Source organism: Aptenodytes patagonicus, chromosome 3, assembly GCF_965638725.1.
Source record: "Aptenodytes patagonicus chromosome 3, bAptPat1.pri.cur, whole genome shotgun sequence".
NCBI lineage: Eukaryota > Metazoa > Chordata > Aves > Sphenisciformes > Spheniscidae > Aptenodytes > Aptenodytes patagonicus.
In genome coordinates, this window is record NC_134951.1 from 97,813,161 (window position 1) to 97,839,171 (window position 26,011).

General features: G+C 37.4%; 1 protein-coding gene and 1 pseudogene across 1 annotated transcript in view; one reads left to right on the forward strand and one right to left on the reverse strand.

The window, feature by feature from the left end:
• The window catches only part of KIF6 (kinesin family member 6), a 179,891-nt gene that overhangs the window by 39,550 nt on the left and 114,330 nt on the right, over positions 1–26,011 (reverse strand). Inside the window, exons 14-15 of the mRNA XM_076335557.1 lie at positions 18,331–18,433; positions 12,482–12,537 (exon numbers count right to left, since the gene is read on the reverse strand). Coding sequence (XP_076191672.1) covers positions 12,482–12,537; positions 18,331–18,433 — 159 coding nt within the window. The remainder of the gene's footprint in view (positions 1–12,481; positions 12,538–18,330; positions 18,434–26,011) is intronic.
• On the forward strand, positions 10,409–11,613 carry LOC143158775 (adenylosuccinate lyase pseudogene; annotated as a pseudogene).

Consider the following 26,011-nt stretch of genomic DNA (forward strand, 5'->3'; position numbering starts at 1 on the left):
TAAAGCAAATAGGTTTTTTTTTTTCCTAGATAGCTCTCCTTAATTTACGTGCCTAAATTTCACTTAAGCTATACCTTAGATGCCAGAGTGTTATTTTAGGTGTTGTCCAAAGTTAACAAATATTCTGTGTATCTATCTTCTTTTAATATGCTGGAAAAGAGACAGAAATGATGCACATCTGGAAACTGTTGCTCTGTTGTTTATCACATCTATTTGTTCATGAATTAAATATTAAGCTGGCCCAAAAAGCATGGCTGAAAAGCAACGCCATATGGATAAGGAATCATAATCTGTGAATTTAGTACTCTGGGTGCTCATATGACTAAATGCAGCTTATCTCTTGATTATTTCTGAGATATTAATGTGAAAAGAAAGAATAAGGAAAATAAAGTCAGAGGAACAGCTTTGTATACAGCTCTCCTCTTTTTTTTAAGGTCCAGATTTAAGATTCTGGTAATAATACATTGGTCTCATTTAATATTTTGAACAGAGAGTGAACATATCCAAGTATAAGATGGACACGGTTATTTTCTGCTATAATACTGCCTTCATGGCTTTGTAATTTCTATGCAACAATTTGATGTCTAGTTTCATTTTGTGATATTTTTTCTGGCCAGGGCTGCCCAACAGAAAATTAATATAGAGTTCCAGGCCTCACTATATGCTTCTGTTTCACAACCTTTTAAAATTTTGCTATCTTACCCAAGAAATTGCCCTGGAATCGAGCTCATATTGCTGTCTGACTTCTGGTCAGATGAGACATACTTAGACTGATGTTAGGAATCTGACAGATATGACACAAAATTAAAAATCAAATACATAAAAAAAAAATTATGGCGCTGGAGCTGCTTAGATATGCTATAATGTTTTGAGGGCATGTCAAGATTTCAGGGTGATGGAAACAAGGTCAGAGTGAGAATGTGTGTATGACATATATTACAAGTGAACAAACATTAAAAAAATGTACCAAGCCTTTGAGAAATGTCTTTTTGAATGTTAGACACATACTAGCATCCCAGTAAAATCTGAAGTAGCTTCCTGTGAAGATACAGTATATATTTACTGTTGTGGATAAGCCTAAGTCTGCTTCTTGAATTGCTCAGCAATTTAAAATGCAACCTGATTCTGTATAACTGGCATAATGATGTCATCAGCTCTGAATAGACGTCTTCCCTCAGCCTTAACTGAAGTGCATGAGAACATCTTCATAATACAGCTATTCTCTGTTGATTGCACTCCTGCAACATTCACAATCAGCTGTGGTGACATTACTAGTCCTACATGATTTAGGAACTAGTTTGAGTAGAAAAAAACAGCTATTGTATTTTAGTACATGTAAGTATGTATGCCTATACTACAAGTCTGCATGAATGCTGTCCAGATGTGTAAATGAACCACAAGATCCTGTGAAAAACAATTTTCTATTTCTGTGCTCATGAAGGGGTATCATTCTTTGGCAGTGCTACTCTGAATAAGCTAAGGTCTACTTCTCTAGAGTTTGAAGGTTTGATTCTTCACTCATAAAATCTCAGGCCATCTAGTACTAAAGACAGACATGACCAAGGAAAACTTTTTGTACAAAAGACTGTAGGATTTAAAAAAACACCTATAATATAGCATTAACTATCATCTAGCATCTTTTCTTTAAAAGAACAAATTTAATAGACTGACTTAAGAACTTATTAACCTAATAAAACAGCAAAATGCAATGTAGCAATCCAGCAATGACTACCTGTTTTCAGTCTGTAGAGAGCCTACAAGCAGAAAATCTGTTACTGAGAGGTACTTTTCCAAGTTTATAGTCATGGCAGTTCATAGCTTAATTAAATCCAATGAGCTTGGTCCATTTGCTTTTAGTTATTCTAGTGAAAACCTTAAGTAAAAAGTGTTTACTTGGTTTCTTCCTGAGCATAATTTTTTACCCTGAAAATACTTCTGTTTCTAAAGAACGGAACATCATTTGTAATAATTAGAAAATGAAAATGTTTCCTACATATGTAGATTCCAACACAGATCCAAAGAAAACATTAACATCTTAGGCCTGGAGTAATAAGGTTCCTCTGTTTAAAGAATAGCACATCAGGGGAGCATAATAGAGCTGTTCAAATGAATTCATTCAGTTTGGTATTTTCTGAATAAGTCATTTGACAAACCATGTTTTCTCATTCTAACGACCTATTCAGCCTATGCACTGTCACCCAGGGGCATTGCCTATTGTTTGAAAGTAAAAACAAACATATGTAAGCTACTCTGAAACAATGAACAATATTTAGCATTGGCATAAACATATGCATTGCCCCATTAAGCTAAAAGACTTGTACCTTCTAAAATAAGTTTCCTGAGTGCTGCTGCAAAGACGATTTTATATTACCGAAGATGGTATCCTCTTCTCATACGGAGGAACAGAAAAAAGGAGAAAGGCTGCCAGAAAGCTGCTAGGACTCCCTGGTTCTCTTGTCAGTCTCAGCTCTAACAGAGCAGGGAAGACAAATCCTACACCAACTAAGGACTGACAGAGACATAGCAATGACATCTTTCCTTCTGTCTTCTCTGACAATTGCCCAAGCATGACCAGACAGCTCTGTTACAGATGCCATCAATCTAGGTGTACCTCTGAAGTGACACAAGAGTTAGACCTTTAACATTTACATTGCCTACAGTAAGTATAGCAAACATGGATTGTCTCTCCTGATTTCAGAAAGGCACAGTGATGCTTTACAGGCTATTATAATAGAGTTTATGATCTTGTCTGTTTTTTCTCCTTGTTGCACATCTTACCATCAGTTTTCTGGGGACTCTCATTCAGCTGAAAGTATTACTTTATTATTCATTGCTTAATCACAGGGTGTTAAGAATTACATTAAGTAAATGTAACTGCACTACTCCAACACAATGTGAGCCCTGCTCACATTGCAGTGACTTCTGAGATTCTAAGCACAAACTCTCATGTAAATCAAAAATATGATTTGTTGATTACAAACAAGGCAGTTGATTACTCTGACTCACTATGAAGAAACAAACAAATCATTAACATGAACCTTTCAGTGAACTGCTAGCAAGAAAGAAAACTATATTCCTGTCACTCTGCTTTATATTACGAGCCAACTGGCTGCTCCTAGAACAAGAAAGTAGGTTGTGGAAACTTTCATCACAGTGCTGAGTCTGCCCCAAGATGGTAGCAACCTGTTACCATTTTATAGCTATCTGCCAGGCTTGTGTGAAATGCATGACATCTATTCTGCATTACAGCACCTTGAGAGAGATCTTATGAAAGACGCCGTGAGAGATCACAGCATTTTTGTATTGTGCTCTACAGATCCCTGGCTAAACTGAGCCATAGAAATCATGCCTGAAGTGAGTTGGGCATCGGTAGAAAAGGAACCTTAACAGAATCAGGGTGAAAGTAAGTTATATTTCATCATGGAAAGAAGGAAGTAAGTTAAAATGGAAGGAGTTGTAACCAAAGAGAAAAATAAGATGTAGCATCCTGCAAAGCAAAGTAAATCACATTTCTAACAGAGAACAAACTGCAGATGGTGACAAGGTGGTTAAGGAAATAAAATCTGCAGAAACTCAGCTGTTTTTCTGTGTTTTCAATTCCATGCTTCCAAAAATCAAAATGTAACATTTAAAAAATAGATTCCAAACCTGCAGTCGTTATGGCACGATGATTAGATATTTATCCAAAACAAACACACATAAGAACTATGTTTTTTCAGCATTAGGTTGCAAAACAATTGGGCCAAGAAATTAAGGAGAAAGAATCTGAAGACTGTGTCAGCCATGCTGAATGGCTTCAGCTTTAACAGCTACTGCTATTTTTGGTGGACACATAAACATGCCTCGTTTGTTAGAAAACTGCTTTGAAACTGACCTGGAGATCAGAAACAGACTGGGGCTTCTAGGCACTGGGCCACATTGAATAACATCCCAGCTGGGAAATTACATCTGGGGGACTGTTTGTCCCCATGGCCTGTTTTCTCTTCTGTTTTTCTCACAGATGGCTGCAGGTTTTGTAGCGCTCATGTGCTTTGTTATGTTAGTCATAAGTGATATCCCTCAGGAGTAAACAGCATAGTTACACACCTGAGATTAAATATGGTAGAAATACTACTTGTGTTCCTTTTTCTGACACAACTATTGTGTCCTGAAACCAAGACTGACTCTTTGTTAAGTGGCAGAGGACATCTGCAACATGCAGGCAGCTTCCCAGGAGAGAAGAAATCAGTGGAGACTAAGTATATTGAGGATTTATTTTTATATATATCCCAGTGCTGGAACAGAAGTGGTGAAGCAGCAGGCAGGCAATCTCTTTTTCTCAAAGAGCTTCCAGTCCACACTGATGTGTACTTGCCAGATTCCTACTTCTCATGGTAAACTACTGTTTCAGCTTGTTCTAGATCGCTGATTTGGCTGTTCATCTGGAATTTCTCAGGTACTAAGCAGTCCAGCTCGGGTAGCAGCCGCCAGGCAGCCAGAAATCCTGGACACGTAAATCATTGTACATGCAGAATGCATGCAGGGTGACACTGAGCAGGCTTTGCAGAAGTTGTGTGGGCACACACAGTATGTTTGACACCTACGGAATGTGCTGGATGGGTTGCACAGCATGTGCTGCGCGAGTGCCCAGTTGCACACACTCGGCATATCCTGAGCATGTTAGATTCACTGCACTGCTCAGATTTCTGTCTGTGAAGGAAATCTGGGACCCTCAGTTTTTTAATGTCAAGCATTGATGGATATGTTAATGCTTGGTTCTCAGGGAGCTTTCCACATCAAGAATGGACTCTGATCAAAGAACAGGATAAATAGCAAATAGCAAATTCTCTTGCTGTTCTTGCAAGTTATGTCTCTTGTGACACAGAACTCAGTGTAATGTTTAAGGGCAGTATACAACACTTCCATAGGGTGAAACACTTGCTTGTAAAATAAGAAAAAGCACTTGAAAGACCACATGTCATACCTGTTGTATCATTCCTGAAGACCAGGAATGAGAAAACATTTAAAGGTAACCACCTTTTAAACAGAGGACAGTCCTAAACTGACTGGCTGAGCTCACAACAATGGATTGCTCTCAACATCAGAAGAAGGCTGAGCAGCCTCAGTGGTATAAAGTTTGGTGAAATTGTGAATGCAGTTCAAGGAGGCAGCTTTGGAGACCTCAAAGGTGGACTATATTGCAATATATTTCACAGCATAAGTGATATAATTTGTCTGTTTAAAACAATTACTACTATATCTAATGCTTGTTGTCCTTTATCAACTAAACCAATAAAGCCAAATGTGGAAATCTCTTCAATCCTTTTACAAGTAGAACTCAAACTGACCTCAGCTAGAGTTTTTCTTGAGTGAGGATTTCAAGATTTCAAGTTCCACAGACTTTAAAGGTCTCTGCTGAGAACAGCAATTCATACTGAGCTACCTGAAGAATGAAACGCTGTGGAATGATATTATTGAGTTATCTGTTCATTAAATCTGCATACTGAATTCATTTATTTATGGATTGCTTGCATCTCATTTGAATCAGATTTGCCTGTGGAAAGTAACCTTTCTTCTTGGAGTTTCTCAATCCCTTTTTAAACCCAGTCTTGCCATTTTTCTTCTGCACTAGTCATTTCCAGTAAAATTCACTGAGCACGTATATCAGATATAAGTCTGTGTAAGTACTTGATATTTTCTGGAATTAGGCTAGAACAGTGAATTATACTAATCAGCAGCTATGAAGTCTCAATGTTTATTTCCATAAAAGAATAAGTATCTCAGAATATTACACTGAAGAATGGAATGCATTTCAAAGCACAGTAGTTTCTCCCTTATTATAGCCTCACTTCATTCATGGCTGAAACAATGTCCAGTAAGCGAATGTCTTTGACTCAGAACATTTATATTAACATAAAGTCAATAGCTAATACTACCAATAGTATTGAGCTTTAAGAAAGCAACACGTTGATTTTGATGAATTTTCTTTTCATATAGCAAATCACCATGGCATTTTCATTTCATTTAGGTTCCATGTAAAGCATGGAATTTTTCTTCAACAGAAAAATTCTATCCTTCCTAAGTACATATACTTCTTCAGCAAAAGTTTAAAAAAATGCTTTTTGCTCATGCATGACTTCCCTCAATTCTTTCAGTCTATATAATCATGGCCTAAAATATGCATAACATTCCTAATATCATCCTTGGGATTCAAGTTCTTAACTAACTGATTCTCCTTTTTCAAAGTAATTTATTGCCTGCATGTGAAGCTAAAACAATGTAGATACACAACATAGCCAACAGAGTGCTCTCAGACCACCTCTGCCTGAGAAACATCACTTCATCTTATTTCATTTCTTATGTGTGCAAAAAGGTTGCTATCAGTTCCCTTCATAAAGTTGTGCAGGTATAAAGAAAAACCTTGCACAAAAAATTCTTACTTTGGAGTTTAAAAGTAGGTCTACTTGGCTTATCTCCATGGGGAGGTAGAGTGACCATAACAAAATAATTTTTTATGTATACGTACACAGAGGCTTGTACATAGAGAAAAAAGGTGATTATAAATTCAGGTTTTACACTATTTAGGTTCTGATTAGGTTTTACATCTAACTTTGCATTCACAGAAATAACAGTGCAAGGTACAAGGCAGTGAATCAGAATCAATATTATCCTTGAGCACTGCTATGTCTTGTCCTCACTCTCCTCCAGTCCTAACCATTTCAGTGTAGCACTCTATTAACTGTGATACATAAGGTCAATTATTTGAATAATTTGCAAGAAAATTAAATGAAGACTCTTCAATAATCTCGCTTTGCAATACTAGGACATGCCCTCACTAAAGATTATAATTGGCTTTGGTATCCTATGATCTTGTGCAGTAAAATCAAAGCTTGAACTGAGGCAGAGCAGTGCAACATCTCAGCATTCCTGTGGGTATAGCTGCATCATCAACATCATGAGCACATAATCCACCCACCTACCCTTTTTCATTCCAAGAGTGCCTGTTTCCTCACAGTTATTACTCCCACATGAGTTCGCCCTTCCTCTCCCAGCTTCAATCATAATGTTAGCTGATTTCTGGACAGACTAAAAACAACAGCTGCTTCCCTTTGGGCATTAAATACCATTTAGTATGCTTTTTTTCCTTTAGGAAAAAACTAAATCTAATAGTGGTATAAATACCCCAAAATAGACAGACATTTATAGGGATGAACTGGAAATCTTTACTAATTTTAAATGCATCTAACATGTAGCACATTCTTGTATATAGGCAACTTTTTAGTTACTAAATTCTGAATTAATATATCAGTTTAATTTACACTGAAAACAGTATTTTTAATTCCCCCAACTCCAATTTGCTGTGTGATCAATGAGGTAGCAGTTGGGCCTTTTTGTTGTTATTTAATGCTTTGCAATTTGTTCAGATGTAGACTTCTCCTTACTGTCAGAATCCTTTCACACAGAATGATCTTGATAATGTTGTAAAACCACCTTGTTGATAACAGCATCCTAGAAATAAAATTCCTGCTAACCCTGATAAGGAGGGAAGTTTTGACTTCAGAGGTTTTGTCTTTGTTTCTCACCATCCAGCTCTACTTTAATTGGCAACAAATTAAATTAATGTTCTCCAACTTGAGTCAGTTTTGCTTGTGATGGTAATTGGTAGGTGATCTCCCCATCTTTATCTCAACCCACGAGCTTTTTCTTCTTACTTTCTCCACCTGTTCTGCTGAGGAAGGGGAGTGAGAGAGTGGCTGGATAGGCGTCTAGCAGCCAGCCAAGGTTGACCCATCACAATGTGCTAGGCACAATCACTCAATTTTTTGCAAGAAGAAATTCTATATCTTAACTATTCTGAAATCAAATCCTTGGCTTCAGCACCAAATTTTCTTCACTAAGTCTTTTTCAGTAATACCGAAAGGATCTATAGTTCTTGTTAGAGACCCTAACTCTTTGGAAATGATACAATACAAAAACACTTGCAGTGGCACAGCATGTTTTTTTCACAAGAATATAAACCTTTTTTTTACATATTTTTAAAGTTCTTAATGTCAGACTAGAAAAGCAAAAATTTACTTGTATGTCAGTGCTGGCCCCCTTTCCACTTCTCCTATGCTACTTACAAAGTTCTCATTAGTTCCCTGACCTCTCAGTTATTTCTTTCAGTTTTACTCATGTTGGTTTTCTGTATTTGTCTTTTAAAGTCTAGTTCTTGGGTACGTTCTCCAGTCATATGTAAACAATTCTGCATAGTTCACTCAAACCAATCCAGACATATCTACATGTTCAAAATCCATGCTTCGTTTCTCTGCCTTTTGATGGTGCATTTATTCAGTATATTGACTTTCAAAAAGAAGTGCCCCTGAATGATCTGCTCCTTTATTTGTGCCTATACGGAGGTTTGTGTGATAATGCAGTAAACAGCATCAGCAAAATGACCTCGCTTAGAAACACTTCCCTCTTTTTCATCTTCTTTTTTTTTTTTAAATATCAGAAAAAGACAATTTTCATCCTAAAATAAAATTCACATTCTTATTTCTAGGTCATCATTGCAAAACGTAAGCATTATGAAAAATCTAAGACACACATATTATTTTCTATAAAAATAATTTAAAAATCTCTGCATTCTCTGCAGTGCTATTAAACATCAAAGGAGATAGAGTCCAGGAATATGTGGTATAGTAGCAAAGAGGCATGCTAGCCACAATGTCTCATTTCTGATATTATAGTCACTCTACACTTAAACTCCAGCTTACATCTAGACATTGTTTTCCTTAATCTTTTTATGCAAGCAGTAACACCAGCAAAAGCCTACCATGAAAATCTTACTGCAAATTTCTTTTTCCAGCCCTAACTTCCTGATGTTTTTGAAATGCTAGTGTAAGTGAGAAGTGGTTGGAGTATTCTGTGTATTTTTTACTGCAAAACACTAATATTTCCAAAGTCAGAATTAAAGGGTATTTATGACATAAAAGTTACAGCCAACTGCTGTCACTATCTCAAGATATAATCAGACTGCATGAAATGGGCTCTATGGCCTCTGTGGTACATAGTTTTATACTATTAAGTGTAGCTTAGAAATAACAGAAACTGGTAGCGATGGGATCTGTTCTTGATTGTGCACAACAAGGCAGCCAGGAATGCTTAAGGAAACCGAAACAACAATAAAAGTAAATTAAGATCTAGTTGCAGGCCGCAGATGACTCTTATTTCTCCTACCACATTTTCAGTAAAAATTTGGCAGGTTAGTAACCTTACTTAACACCTTTAATGGTCTTCTGAGTATGTATGCTATGATGAGACAGACTTAACTGAAAAATTGTTTGAGGCTGCTAAACTATATAAACTAGTGTAATTGCATTGGCTAAGCGGAATAAGCCAGAAAGTGTCATACTGGATGCAAAGATTTAATAATTGTTAGAGACGTGCTAATACATAGATTTATTAACAACTATGATCAAAAGAAGGCTGGATAGGAGAAAAGGATAGAAGAATAAAATATAGTATTTATATTAACCAGAGTGCTAATTTTCACATGCTGCATAAAGTTGCGCAGAAAGAATTGAAGGAAGGACTGTACAATATGATCATTCTCAAGCCTCAGACATCAGTGTTTAAAAACCATCCACAAAGTAGTGTACATCTGCATAATCTGCATAGATCAGCATATGCATAGCTATAAAAGGATACAACACGGATGGAATCTCTTGCTTATACAGTAGGATTGCAGTATGAACTAAATGAAAAGACTCTTTTTCCATTTTACTACCAAAATTAAAAAAAATGGAGAGTAACAAAATTAATTTTCAATTTGAAAACACTTTACTTGTAACTGCACTTTATATACCAAAACAAAACAAAAATTAGTAATTTTGTGCAATTTTTCTTAGAACTATGGAGACATTTCTAGTTTGATTCTTAAAGGAGCTTTTCAATATTCATGTGGACTACAAGCTATCACAATTTCCTATAGGAGGCACATAAGCATTGTCAAGTTCAGCGCAATACCACTGATTAGTTATACAGCTGCTTGTTTTGTTCAAGGGATCAATTTTGTTTTTTAGGTTACATATACATATGAATATGCACTCAGATTTTTGTATTGTTCATGTTCCCCAAATATACTTCACTGTTTTAATTCTAACACTGAAGAACTTAACCAAAACCAAATTTTAAAACAGATGTTTTTAATTGCAGCAAAATCCGTACTCTACTGCACTATAGCTATCAGTTTTGCCTAACTTACTGGGGAAAAACCCACAGTGATTCAGTCCAAACCAAGGATTTCTTTTAGATTTTGCTGGCATCCATGGAAACAGTCTTGAGAGCCTACATCTACATTGCTTTGTTACATTATTTCTGAAAACTGCCACAGTAGACTCCTGCAAACCTCAAGGGACTTACAGACCACAAAACGTCATGTCCCAACATGACGTTACATGGTACCTTCAGGACTTGCACGTGTCCCACTACTTCTTGTACTGTCTCCCACACCCTCCAAACATTTGTTCTCCCCCTTAGACATTTGCAACAGATATAAGGTGTATGTAAGGTGGCTGCTAGGCTCCTGTCTTCAAGCAGCACAGTCGCAGCCCCAGGCACTGAGAAAGATGTGCTTGTGTGGGGCTGTTTATTGCTGGTGTTCACTATGCCTGCTCCAAAATGGATTTCAACTTCAGCAAGAGAAAGTTTGACGCTCAGTGCTGACTTTGGCTCTACCTCATTTAGGGCAAGAAATTTCTTGGGCTTATCACAGTTGAGTAAATCTAGGAGATAGAAGTAAATCAGGACAATGTGGACTTCAAGATGGCAGCAGAAAAAAAGAGGTTGTATCCTGATGTGATGGCTCATGTTCACACCTGTGCACAGCACTACCCAAAGGCTGCAGGCATTATTCACCTTGGAGATACTTCCTGTTACTTGGAGAATAACATGCATTGTCCTCCACGGTAGGTTTAACCTGCTTTTCCAAGTTTACCAGGGGAAAAAGCCTACTTGGCAGGATTTAAGTGTGCTTACATGGACGCTGGAGACACCCATAGTTGCAAGATGGATATTGAAATTCTACTTGCATAGGCCAATCTGTGGATATCCATGCACAAGTTCTGCACTGACATTTATGTTCTGGCCAGTCTGAAGAAGACAAATGAGCCTACTGAGAGAAGGCAGGTTGATTCAAGTGTCATGTCTTATAGAAATAACCCAGTGTTCAGAACACTGCTGCAGCAGAGCTCAGCACCTGATGTCTCTGCTTCTGGATCCCTTCCAAACATCCTTTGTGCTGTGGTTTGAAATACAGTGTGTGTTTGAAACACAGTGTGTGTTTGAAACACATAGTGCCAACACGGCTGAGGCTTTCCTCATAGCTGACATAACTTTAAATATACTGCATAATATCTCTGAGGGACTTGTGGTGTACCCGAAGGTGACTGGGAGGGGAATCTGGCAGTAGCTACCATTCACGACCACAGAGAATATAATCATGGCTGTGGTGAAAGTACAGAGCACTTGTCAGGAGTGCCATGAGATTTTTGTCTTTTCCCAGAAGTCAAGTGCTGTTATAAGACAAGAAGTGATGATAATGACTTCATTGTCCATGTCTGTGCTGGTGCCACCCAAAGAGGAAGGAGGTAGAAATTGAGAGCAAGGTCTACACCACTGGACCTGAATGCCAGATTACCTTTAAATCTAGTCCCTCAAAGCCTGTATCTGGAAGCTTGAAGAGACTTGGTTCACCTGAATGTGTGCGTACAGGAGGACATGGACCTGATCTCCAAGGACTTCAGGGATAGAGGACAAAACTGTGTTTCACATCTGACAGAGAGCCTGGATAGCCAATTTTTAGGAAAGAAGCTACAGGCTTGGAATCAACAGAACTCAGAAATCAACTAGGAACATATCAAAGGCTGCTAGGAGGATCAGATAAGACCTAGCTTGGGGTTGAATGTATCTATAGGTGATCTTTGGCTTTGAACAATCTGAAACTGGAAGCCAAGCATATGCTGTTGGGGCCCTAAAGCAAAAAATTACAAAAACCCCCACCAAGTTGAGGCACTCCTCAGAATTGCTCTAATTAATCTGTACAAAGGAAGTGCAGAGGGGTAATTCAACAATGAAATCTTCTTTTATCAGAAGCTATATAAATTTATAGATAAATACAATCCTTAATCCATACATATCACGATTTGAAATGATGTTTTTGGATCCTTTTATCCCAAAATAAAATTCAGAAAATCCAATGTTAATACTTAACTTCTCCTTTTGATAAATTTCAGACATCCTGTCAAGTAAAGAAGGGAGCTGTTTTTCACATTATGGTATTTGAAATAATCAAAACTGGTACATAAAACTATTACTGCTATCATCAGCTAACAATTTACCTTATTGGAAATCTTAGTAATGCATTGACTCTTTTCTTTTAGAAACTAGAATCTCTTCCCATATCCTCTGAATGTTGTGATTTCATCAGCTAAAAGGTAAAATGAAGCTAAAATGTACTCACTTATTTTATTTCTCACTTCATTTAATTTTTCTCCAAGGTGTTTAGCTTCGGTAAACCTGTCAATGCAAGCATAATGATACAGAATTATTCTAAAGAACAACTAGTTAAACTAGTTGTTCACAATAAAATACAGAATTACTCAGGACTACTTTTTGATTTGTAAGTAGAACTATTTGGAAACAATTTTCCATCAGAAAAGACTGTCTGGTCTGAAAGAAACCATTTCTGAAAGAAACCATGCAACAAATAGGTTTACTAGACAGACAAAACAAATTTATTTTACTTTCTACATTTAAAAAATTATGTTATTTCAATTTGAATGATTGGATTCTCTTAAATATTCATATTATACTACAATATTAATTTTAATATGCTACATTACTTGCAGTGTTTTAACATACAGATATATAAAAGTAAAAGAAAAATAATCCAAGCAAAGTCAAAACAAAATGTTTGAAAGTATTAGAACTTCTGCTCACCAGGAATTTTCAAATTTCAGCCTGTAATTTGCATATTGCTGATGATCACTGTTTGTGCTGTGTGAAAATGTACATCCCAGTTGCTAAGAAACCTCTCAAACAGAAATATAAGAAAATGTGACAAAACTAAATTATTCTGTTCTTCTAGAGATAGTCCTTATGTGAATACAGACTTTCAGATGATATTCAGCTACTGCTCAAATACTGATACAAGCCAAAGCTAGCCACATGAAGATATGCAAATAGCAAGCAAGAAGCAGGCTGAGAAGGATGGAAACAAACCAATGAATCAAGCTTTGGAAACTCCCTTTTTGTAGTATGCAAATAGCTTGACCTCATATCAAAAATGAAAATGATTTTTTTTTTAAATGTGAAATTCCCACCAGGTACGTTTCTAAATTAATTCACTGATGACTTCCTCATTATGTTCAAATAATCAAATCTTCACATGGTATGTAAAATATTCTAACGACCAGACATTTCTTTTTTAGCTTGCAACATGGTGTTGCAGTGATGATGACTTCAGTGGTATTAAGTGTCCTGCTCACTGTATGTCTTGCTCCTCAGGAAATGTGTCATATCTAAGTATATCCTTAAAAAACAGCTGCCTACAGAGCCTTACAAATTCACTTATATTCTCTACATTCCCTGCAGTCTGCTAGAACTTAATGCCTTCTCCTTTTGTGCTTTTTTCTGTCAGTTTTCTGATCTTTTAAAGCAGTTGCTGTCATAATTATTCTCTTACACTTATTTAACTCAGGACTGTATAAAACTGTTTAGGACAAATGGCATACATATCAGGTTTTCAAATGCCAAGTGTATGCTGCTGTACAAATAATGACAGTCAATTCAATGTACAATGGCAAAATCTGAAGAGTCTCTGAGAGAACTGAGGCTTGTTCAAGGAAATATCCATTGTAATAGTCTAAATAGTAATAGATTAAAATGTAGAAGGATGATTTGTTGCATTGCGACATTTGTTGTAGGACATTAGGCTGGACATGAAATTCTGAATTGTTACTTGGAGGTGTACAAGTTGAACCTTGCTGAATGTTGAGGCAGAACTGTAATACTTAATTGTTAATCAAGCCTTCAGCTGATCTGGAAGAGTCTTGGTCTAGCCAAAGTAACTGAGAAAATCCACAAATTGTATTTCTGTCTAACTCAAATAATGGCAAAATAGAGTGAAGAAATATGGCTTTCACCTGGGGAAGTGGGGTTTGAAAAATTGCCCCTTCTCGATTAGTTCATTTCCCTGTAGTAAAACTGGAACAAGTTAGAATTTCAGGTGCCCGCATCTGTATCTGCTCACAAACATTTGCTCTCAAGGCTGAATTCAACATGGCTAAATGGCTGAAGCTGGAGCGTTCCTCAACACTTACTGTTTCTGTCCTGGTTTCGGACAGAAACGGGGGGGGGGGGGAGTTAGCGAGCGAGCGAGCGGCTGTGTGGTACTCGGTTGCCAACTGAGGTTAGACCACGACAGTTTCTTACATAAAGAAGGCAGAAGCCTTTGAAGCATCCACGAGGCGTTTATATAAGCTTTTTCCACTGGTGTTGACTTAGAGCACCCAAGCAGGCCTTGAAGATTGTGTAAAGATCAAAGGGAAACACTCCAAAGTACCTCTTTCTTTCCCTCAGCTCCCATGAGCCAAATACTGAGTTCATCAATTACTTAGTAATTCCTGAGGCAAATCTCCTGTTGACTATTGACTCTGATTCATGTTCACAGAGAGATTTAGCTGGACGAGTTGAAGCCAGCTATCTATCCAGCCCTTATTCATAGGTTACTGCCAATAGCTGAATGGGCCATGCATCTGTTTCTCAAACACCACAGTTTATAAACTGGCACAATTAACATAAACTGAAATTTGGCATTAATTTATGACAGTCCAACAAATTCCATCTGTGACTATGAATCATAGTCAAACAAAATAAACCAGATAAAGACATAAGATTTAACTCTAATATTGAAAGGGAAAAGGCTATTTCTGATACTCTTCCAATAAAAAGGTGGTATTATCTAGCACAAAGGTGATACTGCTATGAATAGTGATGAGTGAACAATTATATTGTTAGCTGAAAAGAGTTCAAGTGTATCCTACATGGAGACCACTCCATAGAAAGCCTGAAGTTGCCAAATCATGGCTTCTATTACCTACAAGATAAATATTCCATGATGAAATCCCAAAGTGAAATTAGCCACTAATTTTAGTGGAACAAGTGTTTTTGCAAAGATTTCACTCTTTGAATGCAAATACCAGTAATTAAAAAATAAACATTTTGAAAAACAAATCTCTAACTCATAATGTAAACCAAGACAAACTCAGAGGCTGTCTAATGAGAGAATGGAGACATTTAGTGAATTGAATGAACATGCACTCATTTTTAATTATTAGAAATTACAACAACAAGTGACCTAAGTGAAACTCATCCTTTCCATGAAACTCATCCATAGATACTGAAAAAACAAGTTAGCTGCTAAACATCTGAAACACAGAAAGAAGGAAAGAAGAGAGCGGAAAAAATTAATGAAGAACAACAAAATGGAAACTAGATTTACATCACATCTTTAAGCTAAAATTAAGTAGAATTTTACTACTGGAAATATTGACTAGGATGGGATTTAAAAGCTTCGTGGAGTATGCAATATTACATTGGAGTGGCTCAGCTGGGGAGATTTCTTGGTAGTATATTTCACCAGAAAATGAGAAGCATTTTTCTCCTCCTCAGAGAAACAATGCTAAGAGAACACGGTTGCATTGAGAAACAGGATATTATTAAGTTCTCTGGAAGTCAAGTATAGGAAGCCCAAATTGCAGAAAGCTTATTCTGTCTGGGCATAAACACAGATTTTTTTAAGCAGGGCATCAGTTACTAATGTACAGAAGAAAAATGAAAAAGAATTGCTTTGTATTATCTATATATAAATATATATTATTTGTATATAAACTAAGCTGTAAAAGATCATCTTTTCTCTCTTACAAAGCCACTTCCCATAGGCAACTGTCCTAATAGGATAGCTTGAAACTATTGTCTTTCACTTGAACAGTAAGTCAGTAAATGAGCTTCAGGGAGAAATTAGCCTTAACTATATGTTTCCCCACTTTTTAAATCCAGAGATGGTACTGAGTTACAGTATTGAGCTACTTCCCCTGTAAAGAGCTCTGAAATAGTAGGTGAAAAGTTTTATGTCCAAACCAGTATTTCTTTTATATATTTTTTTTTAAACAATATGAATGCTTTTCAGTATTTGATTTAATCAACTGATTACATTTGATTGTTTATACACAGGTAGTTACAGAAAAAACATATGTATATTGTATATGTTTGACTATGTATATTCACATCTATATGAATAATTTCACAGCCCAAGCAACAGTTGCGACCTTCACAGTCAAACTTCCAGCTAGGCTCACTGACAGTTCACCATTCAATTAATATAAGAATGATATCATTAGCAAGCCAAGAAAATCTACCCAAAATACCCGAAGGAAAAAATAAGACAGCTAAAAATAAGTAATTTCTGAATGAAATACTGTTTGTGGCATGACAGAAGTGGTTATGCAACTAGAAACAAAATTATTAACAGGAGAGGTCTACATACAAAGGGAAGTTATGGTAACCTTTAAACATGTGGTGTCCACACACTTCTTCCTGTGCAATTTGAACACTGGCTGGGTAACAGAGCTTTTGTGTAACTGGTAGTTCAGAGGCTGCATTCCAAATTACAGACCGGACTTGATATAAATCCATTTTAATGAACTTGGTAAACTTGGAGCTATAGGCATCCTTGCTAAAAATGACTGCAAATGGCAGGAGAAAACTGTCTTGCTCCAGGGTATCAACATTCACATTAGCACTGATTTCAGCAATCAGCTGCTGCATATTAGAGAGGCATTACCCAAGGCATTAGTCTGAATCTCTTTGTTCTTTAGAGAAAGCAAATCTGGTGTCAAACTTTGTGGGTTCTGCCCATCTCTATTACATGTTCTGAAACCAGAAGGAAATACCGGTTTGCTTCACAATAATAACAAACAGAGAAAATATGGAAGAATTGTGATTAACTAGAGGAAATTCAGGGCATGGCTCAGAACTGTATTGCTCCCATTACCATGCTATGACCATGAAGTGTTCTGCTCAATAGACAGCAATGCCAGAAATTATTGCAGTGTAATCATTTATGCAGTGATGATGCAGTGATGTGGCATCATCTGATACATGGATCAGAAGAAAGGCATTACTAAACATCCAACTTACATGGATAAATTCTTACATACATCTAATATCTTGGCAATTTGTGTCCCTGTGGCTAAGTTACAGACCCAGGTAGAAAGTTAACCAGTTCAGAAAAGTGATAAATAGCAAGATCTTGAATAAGTCACAGAGATGTGGAGATCATATCTTGCCTCAATTTCACTGAAGTAAATAAGACTTAGTGACCCTGAAAACAATGTATTTCATGCCTATTAAGTGAGAAAATTGTGTTATTAAGAAAGCAGAAGAAAGCAGGAGAAACCTGGAGAAGGAGAAAATCCTAAGACAAAAGAAAAAAGGAAAAAGAAAAAAAACCCAACTGTTAGGAGAAATGTTAGTTACAAGGGTAGGTTGAGAGATCTGCTTTTGGCATCTCCAATCTCAAAACCTTGTATTTCTCTTGCAGTATAAGGAGGGTTAACACTTGAAAAACTGACACTGAAACAGTACTGTTATCCAACCAACATAGACAAGTGTTGGTGGTTTAATTTCCGAGATGTTTAAAATCTGCTTTATGAAAATTCATGTTTTCAATGTTTTGCCATTCTCACCATCTTCACCGTAAGATTTTGAAGTGTTTTGCCAGCATTAACAGTAAATGTGGAGGAGGAAAGTATTATTTCTGGTTTTGAGTGCAAAACTGGCAGAGAGAAGCTAAAATCACTTGGCAAACAAGTTAGGAACAACAGACAAAAGCATATACTAAACATCTCCTAGCTTACTGTCCAACTCAGTGCCAAAGCCAGTAAAGCATTTTTGACAATGGAAATTGCAGTAATTGATTCAGTCACATGGATCTTACTTCCTCTAGATAATTCACGATCATGAATGCCATTTACCACATTGCTTCAACATGGCTATGAAGATGAATAAAACCAGAGGAAAGATGCACTAAGATTCCTCATGCCACTTTCATATTCTATCCAGACTTTTATTCTGTCACCACGCAGTACCTTCTGAATATGAAATATCCCCAGTGAGAAATGGCAAAGTTTCTGTACCAAGTTATCAATAGAAGCCTGGAATGTCTGGTGTAAAATTACACATTCCTACCCAGACTTGTAATGAACTCTCAGGTGTCTACCTCCAGCTGTATCTTGCTGTGACACTCACCTCTGGTTTAGAAGCTGTTTGTTGTCCTCAATGGTTATACTGTCAGCATGGTCCCGCTTGAAAACTTCAAAAGCTTCCTGACATCCAAGTGACATCTTTTCTCCTGCCCCAAGGAAAAAAAAACCCAAAAAGGAACTACTTCAGAGTCATCAAAAGACAGACGTTTTGCATTTGTTTAACTCCTATTTAGACAAATATAGCAAGTCGGCCTAGGGGTCTTAAAGCACCCAGAAGACTAAGTTCAGTGTTCCATCAACGGGAAAGCATTTTTGACAAAAGATTTCTCTTATCTGACAAATCAATTTTGTTTCACTTCACTTCTCTAAAGTCTGAATGTTTGGGCTGTATAATTTCTCAAGACAACTTTAAATGTTCATGAGTAAAACCAAACTTTGAAAATTTAAAATATGTGAAATATTCTTAAGTGTGAGCCAGAGGTATTTTCACAACAGCAAACTGCAATTTGCTTCTGTATTTCTTTCATTCCCATTTCATACTGGCCTCTAAACATACCTTGAATATTTTCAGTATTCTTGGAAGAAAAAAAAATCAGGCTTCTTTTTTAATTATGTATATGTTTCATCCCCCTTAGTGAATGTTTTTCATCCCCTTTTAAGTGAAGCAGGTATTGTGCCTACAAAAATGGTTGGTTCCTGCCTTTTACATTTTCAACATGGTGTTTGTTTCCTTTTGTGCGCCAGAAGGTCAAGACCTATTTGGCCTTCAAATCTTTTTAAAAATCACTACAGAAAAGTATTAAAGTCTGTATTATTTATCAGTTCTCATTGCTAGATGATCTACAGATCCAAGTAAGAAATCAAGCATCTGTATTATCATTAACAAAAAAAATCAAAGGCTGAAGGAGAATGAAAGATTACACCAGCATCTGTGTTATCACCAGTACATATATGTCAATAAATAAGCAGGGAGAAAGGATGATACTTGCACTTAAACAAATTACAGTAATGAAGATAGTTCAGGAGCAGAAAGGGGGAGGAAACTCTCACCCAAACTGTGTGAAAAATGTAAAATAGCTCCACCTCTAATTCAACCTCATGGTTGCAACTTAAACCTCAAAATGATATTCATTAAATTGGAATTTGATTCTCCTTAGTTTTTTTCCTCTAGAGTCTTTCTTCTGTCCTACTCACAAGCCTTCCTTCCTGCTTCAGAGCTGACGAGACTGGAAAAGGGGAAACATAACCCCCATTTTTCAAAAGGGAAAAAAGGAAGAGCCGGGGAACTACAGGCCAGTCAGTCTCACCTCTGTGCCTGGGAAGATCATGGAACAGATCCCCCTGGAAGCTACGCTAAGGCACATGGAGGACAGGCAGGTGATTCGAGACAGCCAGCATGGCTTCACCAAGGGCAAGTCCTGCCTGACTAACCTAGTGGCCTTCTATGATGGGGTGACTACATCAGTGGACACAGGAAGGGCTACAGATGTCATCTATCTGGACCTCTGTAAGGCCTTTGACACGGTCCCCCACAGCATCCTTCTCTCTAAACTGGAGAGGTAGGGATTTGATGAGTGGACTGTCCGGTGGGTGAGGAATTGGTTAGATGGTCACATCCAGAGGGTAGTGGTCAACGGCTCAATGTCCAGATGGAGATTGGTGACGGAGTGGCGTCCCACAGGGGTCCATATTGGGACCGGGACTGTTTAATATCTTCATCAATGACATAGGCAGTGGGATCGAGTTGCACCCTCAGCAAGTTTGCAGACGACACCAAGCTGAGTGGTGCGGTTGACATGCCAGAGGGATGGGATGCCATCCAGAAGGACTTGGACAAGCTTGAGAAGTGGGCCTGTGTGAACCTTATGAGGTTTAACAAAGCCAAGGGCAAGGTCCTGCACCTGGGTCAGGGCAACCCCCGGTATCAATACAGGCTGGGGGATGAAGGGATTGAGAGCAGCCCTGCCAAGAAGGACTTGGGGGTGCTGGGGGATGAAAAGCTGGACATGAGCCAGCAATGTGCGCTCACAGCCCAGAAGGCCAACCGTACCCTGGGCTGCATCCAAAGAAGCGTGGCCAGCAGGTGGAGGGAGGTGATTCCGCCCCTCTACTCCGCTCTGGTGAGACCCCACCTGGAGTCCTGCGTCCATCTCTGGAGCCCTCAGCATAAGAAAGACACGGACCTGTTGGAGCAGGTCCAGAAGAAGGCCATGAAAATGATCAGGGGGATGGACACCTCTCCTATGAAGAAAGGCTGAGAGAGTTGGGGTTGTTGAGCCTAGAGAAGAGAAGGCTTCGGGAAGACCTTATTGCAGCCTTTCAGTACTTAAAGGGGGCTTATAAAAAAGAAGGCGGCAAACTTTTTAGCAGGGCCTGTTGTGACAGGACAAGGGGGAATGGCTTTAAACTAAAGGGGGGTAGATTTAGACTAGAAATTTTTTATGCTGAGGGTGGTGAAGCACTGGAAGAGGTTGCCCAGAGAGGTGGTGGATGCCCCATCCCTGGAAACATTCAAGGTCAGTTGGACGGGGCTCTGAGCAACCTGACCTAGTTGAAGATGTCCCTGTTCATTGCAGGGAGGTTGGACTAGATGACCTTTAGAGGTCCCTTCCAACCCAAACTATTCTATGATTCTATAAGACCCGCAAATCCACTGTTCACAAGAGCTATAAAGTTTCCTGGGAGTTCTGCTGTGCAAGAGTTTTCTACATGTTTTGTGCCAATGGACCAGCATTACCAATAACATATGTATGCATGTATGCCAATTATTTTCTGGGCTACCTGCTTTGCATTTTTGTTGTAAGTAGGGATGATACATTAACAAAACATACCTAAACAGGTTGGGATATGCAATACTGGGATGCTACACCTTATTGGTGTCTAGCTCCGTAAGCTGCATTTTATAGTCACTCTAAATATGTTCTGCTGCCCCTCATCATACTTTAGTATCAGGATTACTCCCCACTGACTTCAGTGAGATTTCTGTGGTGTAAGATACTGTTTACAGTGAAGGCTGGTAACAAGAACTAGCACTCAGGCTTCCATAATCAGTAAAAGTTTAAAAAACTTTATTCAAAATATAGTAGAAAAATTTGCTCTCTGTTTCAGTCAAACGAATCAGCACATCTGTTACTCATTTAAAAATTCTGAGTTGAAAATAGAACCACCAGGAATGTTTGAATGGCAAAGCATGCAGAAAGGCTCCACCCTTTTTGAATAAGAAAATCAAAGAAAGATACAGTGCAGTCTTTACTGCTGTGTGATCCAAAGGAGCAAGAGGATTTCGGATAATATATTTTTCTGTGATGATGACCTGAGAATATAATGTTCATGTTTCATGCTTGCCTTGAAGAAAAACAGACAGCTTTGCAAGCAGAATTTTATAGAACATTCATCCCATCACTAGCACTAATTTTAATATGCAGCCTGAATTGACCCTCTAGAATGCTTTTGTTGCAGAAAAAGTTTGTATTAAGTGCAGAAAGCCTGGATGAAATTCATGGCTGAGCCTAAACTAAACAATGAAACACCCTTACTCATACGTAACACTGCAATGTAAAGTATTTAACCCTTCTGGCAATGTGCTGCCTTTGAGAGTAGAAGTAAAAACAGTAGAAGTAAGTTTGGAAAACAAAACTATTACAGTGATTATTGCTTCTGTCTGGCAGAAATGCATCAACCAAAATTAAAGGTAATCTGATAATCATTTTCCAGCGCTACATTAGGAGGCAGCAGATTTGTACAGCCAAACAAAACACACAAAAATAGATCCCCAGAACTCTTGGGAAAGGGAAATTTTCTGGTTTATCCATTTTAAGAAAATATAGAAATATATGAAATAGTAAGCAATCACATTCTGAAAATAGTATCTAAAGAAAGGAGCTTAAAAAAGACCATTAAGATTGTACCTCAGCATAATATGAACATAAAACAGCTACAGCATTGCAGCCTGTGGGTAATGACAATGATAATAAGGGAATACAGCAATGTTAATACTAGTAAAAGACTGCAAGAAACACTGGAAGCTTGATGGAGTGGTTGTGTTTTCATTCTGCTCAGTAATGAAGATTATTCCCTCTCCACAGCTGATGTTGTACCTTCAATCATGCTGTTTACATTTCCTTAAATAATCTATAATTTCATAAAGTAGCTTCACCTTTCTCAAATGGCCTCAAGTGCAAAGGTGCACTAACATTATTGGCATGCTGTTTCTCTGGAGCCTAATTCAAACAAATAAGCTATATGTTCTTTTAAAATAAGGTGCTATCGAATGTCTGTTTTTCTCTAGCTGCAAATCAAAACCTATGTACAGCAATATATACACGATATGAATAAAAGCAAAACTGAGAGAAGAAGCCATTGATGATAACACATTCTTGGCAAGGTAGTCGAACAGTTGAGCTAAAACTGTTAGACTTGTAGAAAACAATTTCTTTTACTCTTACAGGCCAAACAATTTATCCTCTCCTTCTTTAATACCATGGCATAGTGTTACAAAATAAATATTTGAAAATTCTTATCTAAGGAAGAATCATTATATCCTACAGGATGAGAACCAGGAAACACATTTCATCAAGTCATTACAATGTGAACTGGAATAATCATTACCATAAAAATAATTCAGATCATCGGAAAAAGCATAAAATTTTCTTGCAATCACATTCATGAAACCCCAGTTGACAAGGTTGCATTAAAAAGTGATAAATTTTGTATCAACTTAATTTTAATTATAACTCTCCTGTTAGGTTGTGTAAATTGGCTTTAATATTAAAACACTCACAAATATGCCCAACTCACAATGTGAAAGTTACAGCAAACCCATCATTATTTACAGCAAATTCAAACAACTGAAATTTTGGGAAAATTCAGGTTTGATCTACATCCTGAATTTGAATGTTTAAGAATGTTCTTATTGAAGGTTTGATTTCAGTCTGTAGTCCTATCCAGTGTACTCCACCAACTTTCACATTAAACAAAGTTTTGGTTCAATAGGCTCCTCTCATAAAATGTGCAAATTACAGCTGTCCCACTGAACTTGGGTAAGTCAGAAAGCAGAATGACAATGACAGCTCACAAGCTCTGAACTAGAGCAACAAGATCTGAAATGACCAAGAAATAGAAAGCTTGCTGTGGTATGGATAATGGGCTAAACTCTTGAAATCAGTAATAATTCAAAATACACCAAGCAAAAATGTAATACGGCTTTTGGATGTGGATGATTACTTTTTGAGGTGACATGAAAAGATCAAAGCGATTTCAAGACTCAGTTGTACGCCTACAGCAGGCAGAAGCCTGCATATCAGCAAAGTCCCTGGCAGATATTATGCACCCTATTCTATCACTAACTAATTTAGAGATCATTTATTCTATGCTGTTACATATACAAATGCTATTTACAGCCATCCTAAACAACAACTGTTTAGTGCCTCACAAACTTTAATTAGGAAAATAAGTTAAAGTAACATGTAGGGTATAGTGTGGCATTGGATGCTCAACTGGCAGCAGAGAAATTAGGGGACTATTTTTAAGTTAAATAGTATCCATTGGGGTTACTCAAGGACTATCTCTGAGTAGGTAAGAGCATGCAAGTGTATAAACTTAGACCTTATTTTGTTGCCACAAGTGATCAAACATGGTTGCACATATTTAAATGACCATGCTGATTTTTAAATGTATCCAACACCCACAAATCCTATTGCAGCTTGCTTTAGTGATCCCAGTTTATAAATACTGGATAATTTTTAAGGACTTTATTCCAGTGTTTTTTCATAAAGATTTCAAGAGAGCTCAAACCGGAAATGGCACTTCCAGAGTGCTGAGTGTGGCCACCTTCTTTTTTTTGGTTGGTTTGTTGAAAAAGGGTTTATTGCTTAGAGGGAGAAGACCTTCATAAAGTTTAATGTGTGAAACCCACAGAAAACACTTACATTGTTCGTCAGTTAAGTCTGGAAAAATCTGTCAAACAATAGCATGAAATTGCTATCTTCTCTGTCAGAAAGCAGAATCACAGTGTCTCCTCACAACCCCACCTTGTAACCAGATTTTGGTCCTGGTATGAGAGCTCCAAGGGGGTTCCAGCAGCCCTCGTGCCGGAGGCTGCCGGTTTAACCTGCAGAAGGAATTGGAAACAACTCTCCAGGAGAGAAGAATTAAGGTTGCAAGTTGAGCTGTTCTGGGGGAGGAACATTAAGACTGTTAGCAAAAGCAAACTCTTGGGAATAGCTGTTCAGACCATGTATTCTGATGAGAAAGGCATCTGCCCACATATCTGTTTTGCAGAAACTACATTTTCACAGTAGAAGACACTGTCTTTCCATTCCTACTAAGTGCTCTATTGGACAAGAATTGCCAAGTCTTCCACTGAAATCACTAGGAGCAAAAAGTCCCCTTGGCTCAAGGAAAGCTCTCATTCAAGTGAGGGTTGTCTGAAGAATTTCGGGATGGCAGCTAGTGTGAATTGTGAGTCTTCATGTTTATGAAGACTGTCAACCTGTTCATGCTACTATGTATTTCCACTTATTATCAAATGAGAAAAAGAGAACTGTGGACACTTCCAAATGAGACTAAAGACAAAGTATTTGGTAAGCCTTTGTAATAGAACTAAGGTATTAGAAGTGTTCATATGTAAGCATAATTCATTACATCTTTCCCAGGATCCCTCAAGATATAGCCATCTGTTCAGAATGGAAAAAAGTAGAGGTAACAGAGCTTGGGAAAAATGAATCAACAAAGAATAAATACTTAAAAATAGGAAAACAAATCCAAAACCAATATACAACAAATACTTCCCCGCTGTAAAGCTCAGCTAAATTCTTCATGAAAAGCATGCGTATTATATATGGCTACCTTCATTAGACTGCATTTCAAAAATGGGAAAGACATAAAACAAGGTTGCTCACAGTACCCCTGCAGTGCTGAACTGCAAAACATAGTCTTTGGGAAAGTTAAAGGCCTCCAAGGAAAACCAGAATATTCAGACTCAATGAACTAAATAAAACATTGACATCATTTAATTTCTCTGGCTCTCGAGGTTCTTTGTTTATTTACAAGGGAGGAAGAGGGTAAAATGAACAGTTTCTTGAGATTATTAGCATGTTTATTGTGGTACTGAACATTGATCCAGGCAGGTTGGACTGCACTCCACAAGTGAAAATTTCTACTGTGCAAACCCTTGAGTTAATTGGCGCATGGGTCATTTACCTAGGCATCATTTTATCCACATAAAATTAATTGATTAACAAGACAAACTATTCCATATATATTGAAGTAATTTATAAACAGAAGAGAAATCACCACTAAATGAAACACTGCAAATGCCTAACAGCAAAGAACAAACTTGTACAGGAGTACGTCAGATACAAATCAAAGACAAGTACCATTTCTACTGCAATAAATATTGTTAGAGGATATATGATCACTAAAACTGGGATTGCTTTAAGGTTACTAAAATAAAAGAACAAAAATGAAATGTTCTATACAATGCCAACTTTCTAAAAGTCAGTTTTTATAAAGTTCAACTGGAATGCTTCCAAAAAAAGAAAAAAAACCAACCACTTACAAGAATCCCACTAGGAGTAGGTTTTTACATTAATTAATATTCCTCTACAGGAGTAGTAAGGCAAATATTGAACTGTATTTCAAAAACAAAGGTTAAATTAAGTATAAACTTAATTTAAAACAAGATGAAATTGACTATTTCAAGATTGTCCAAGACCACAGAACAA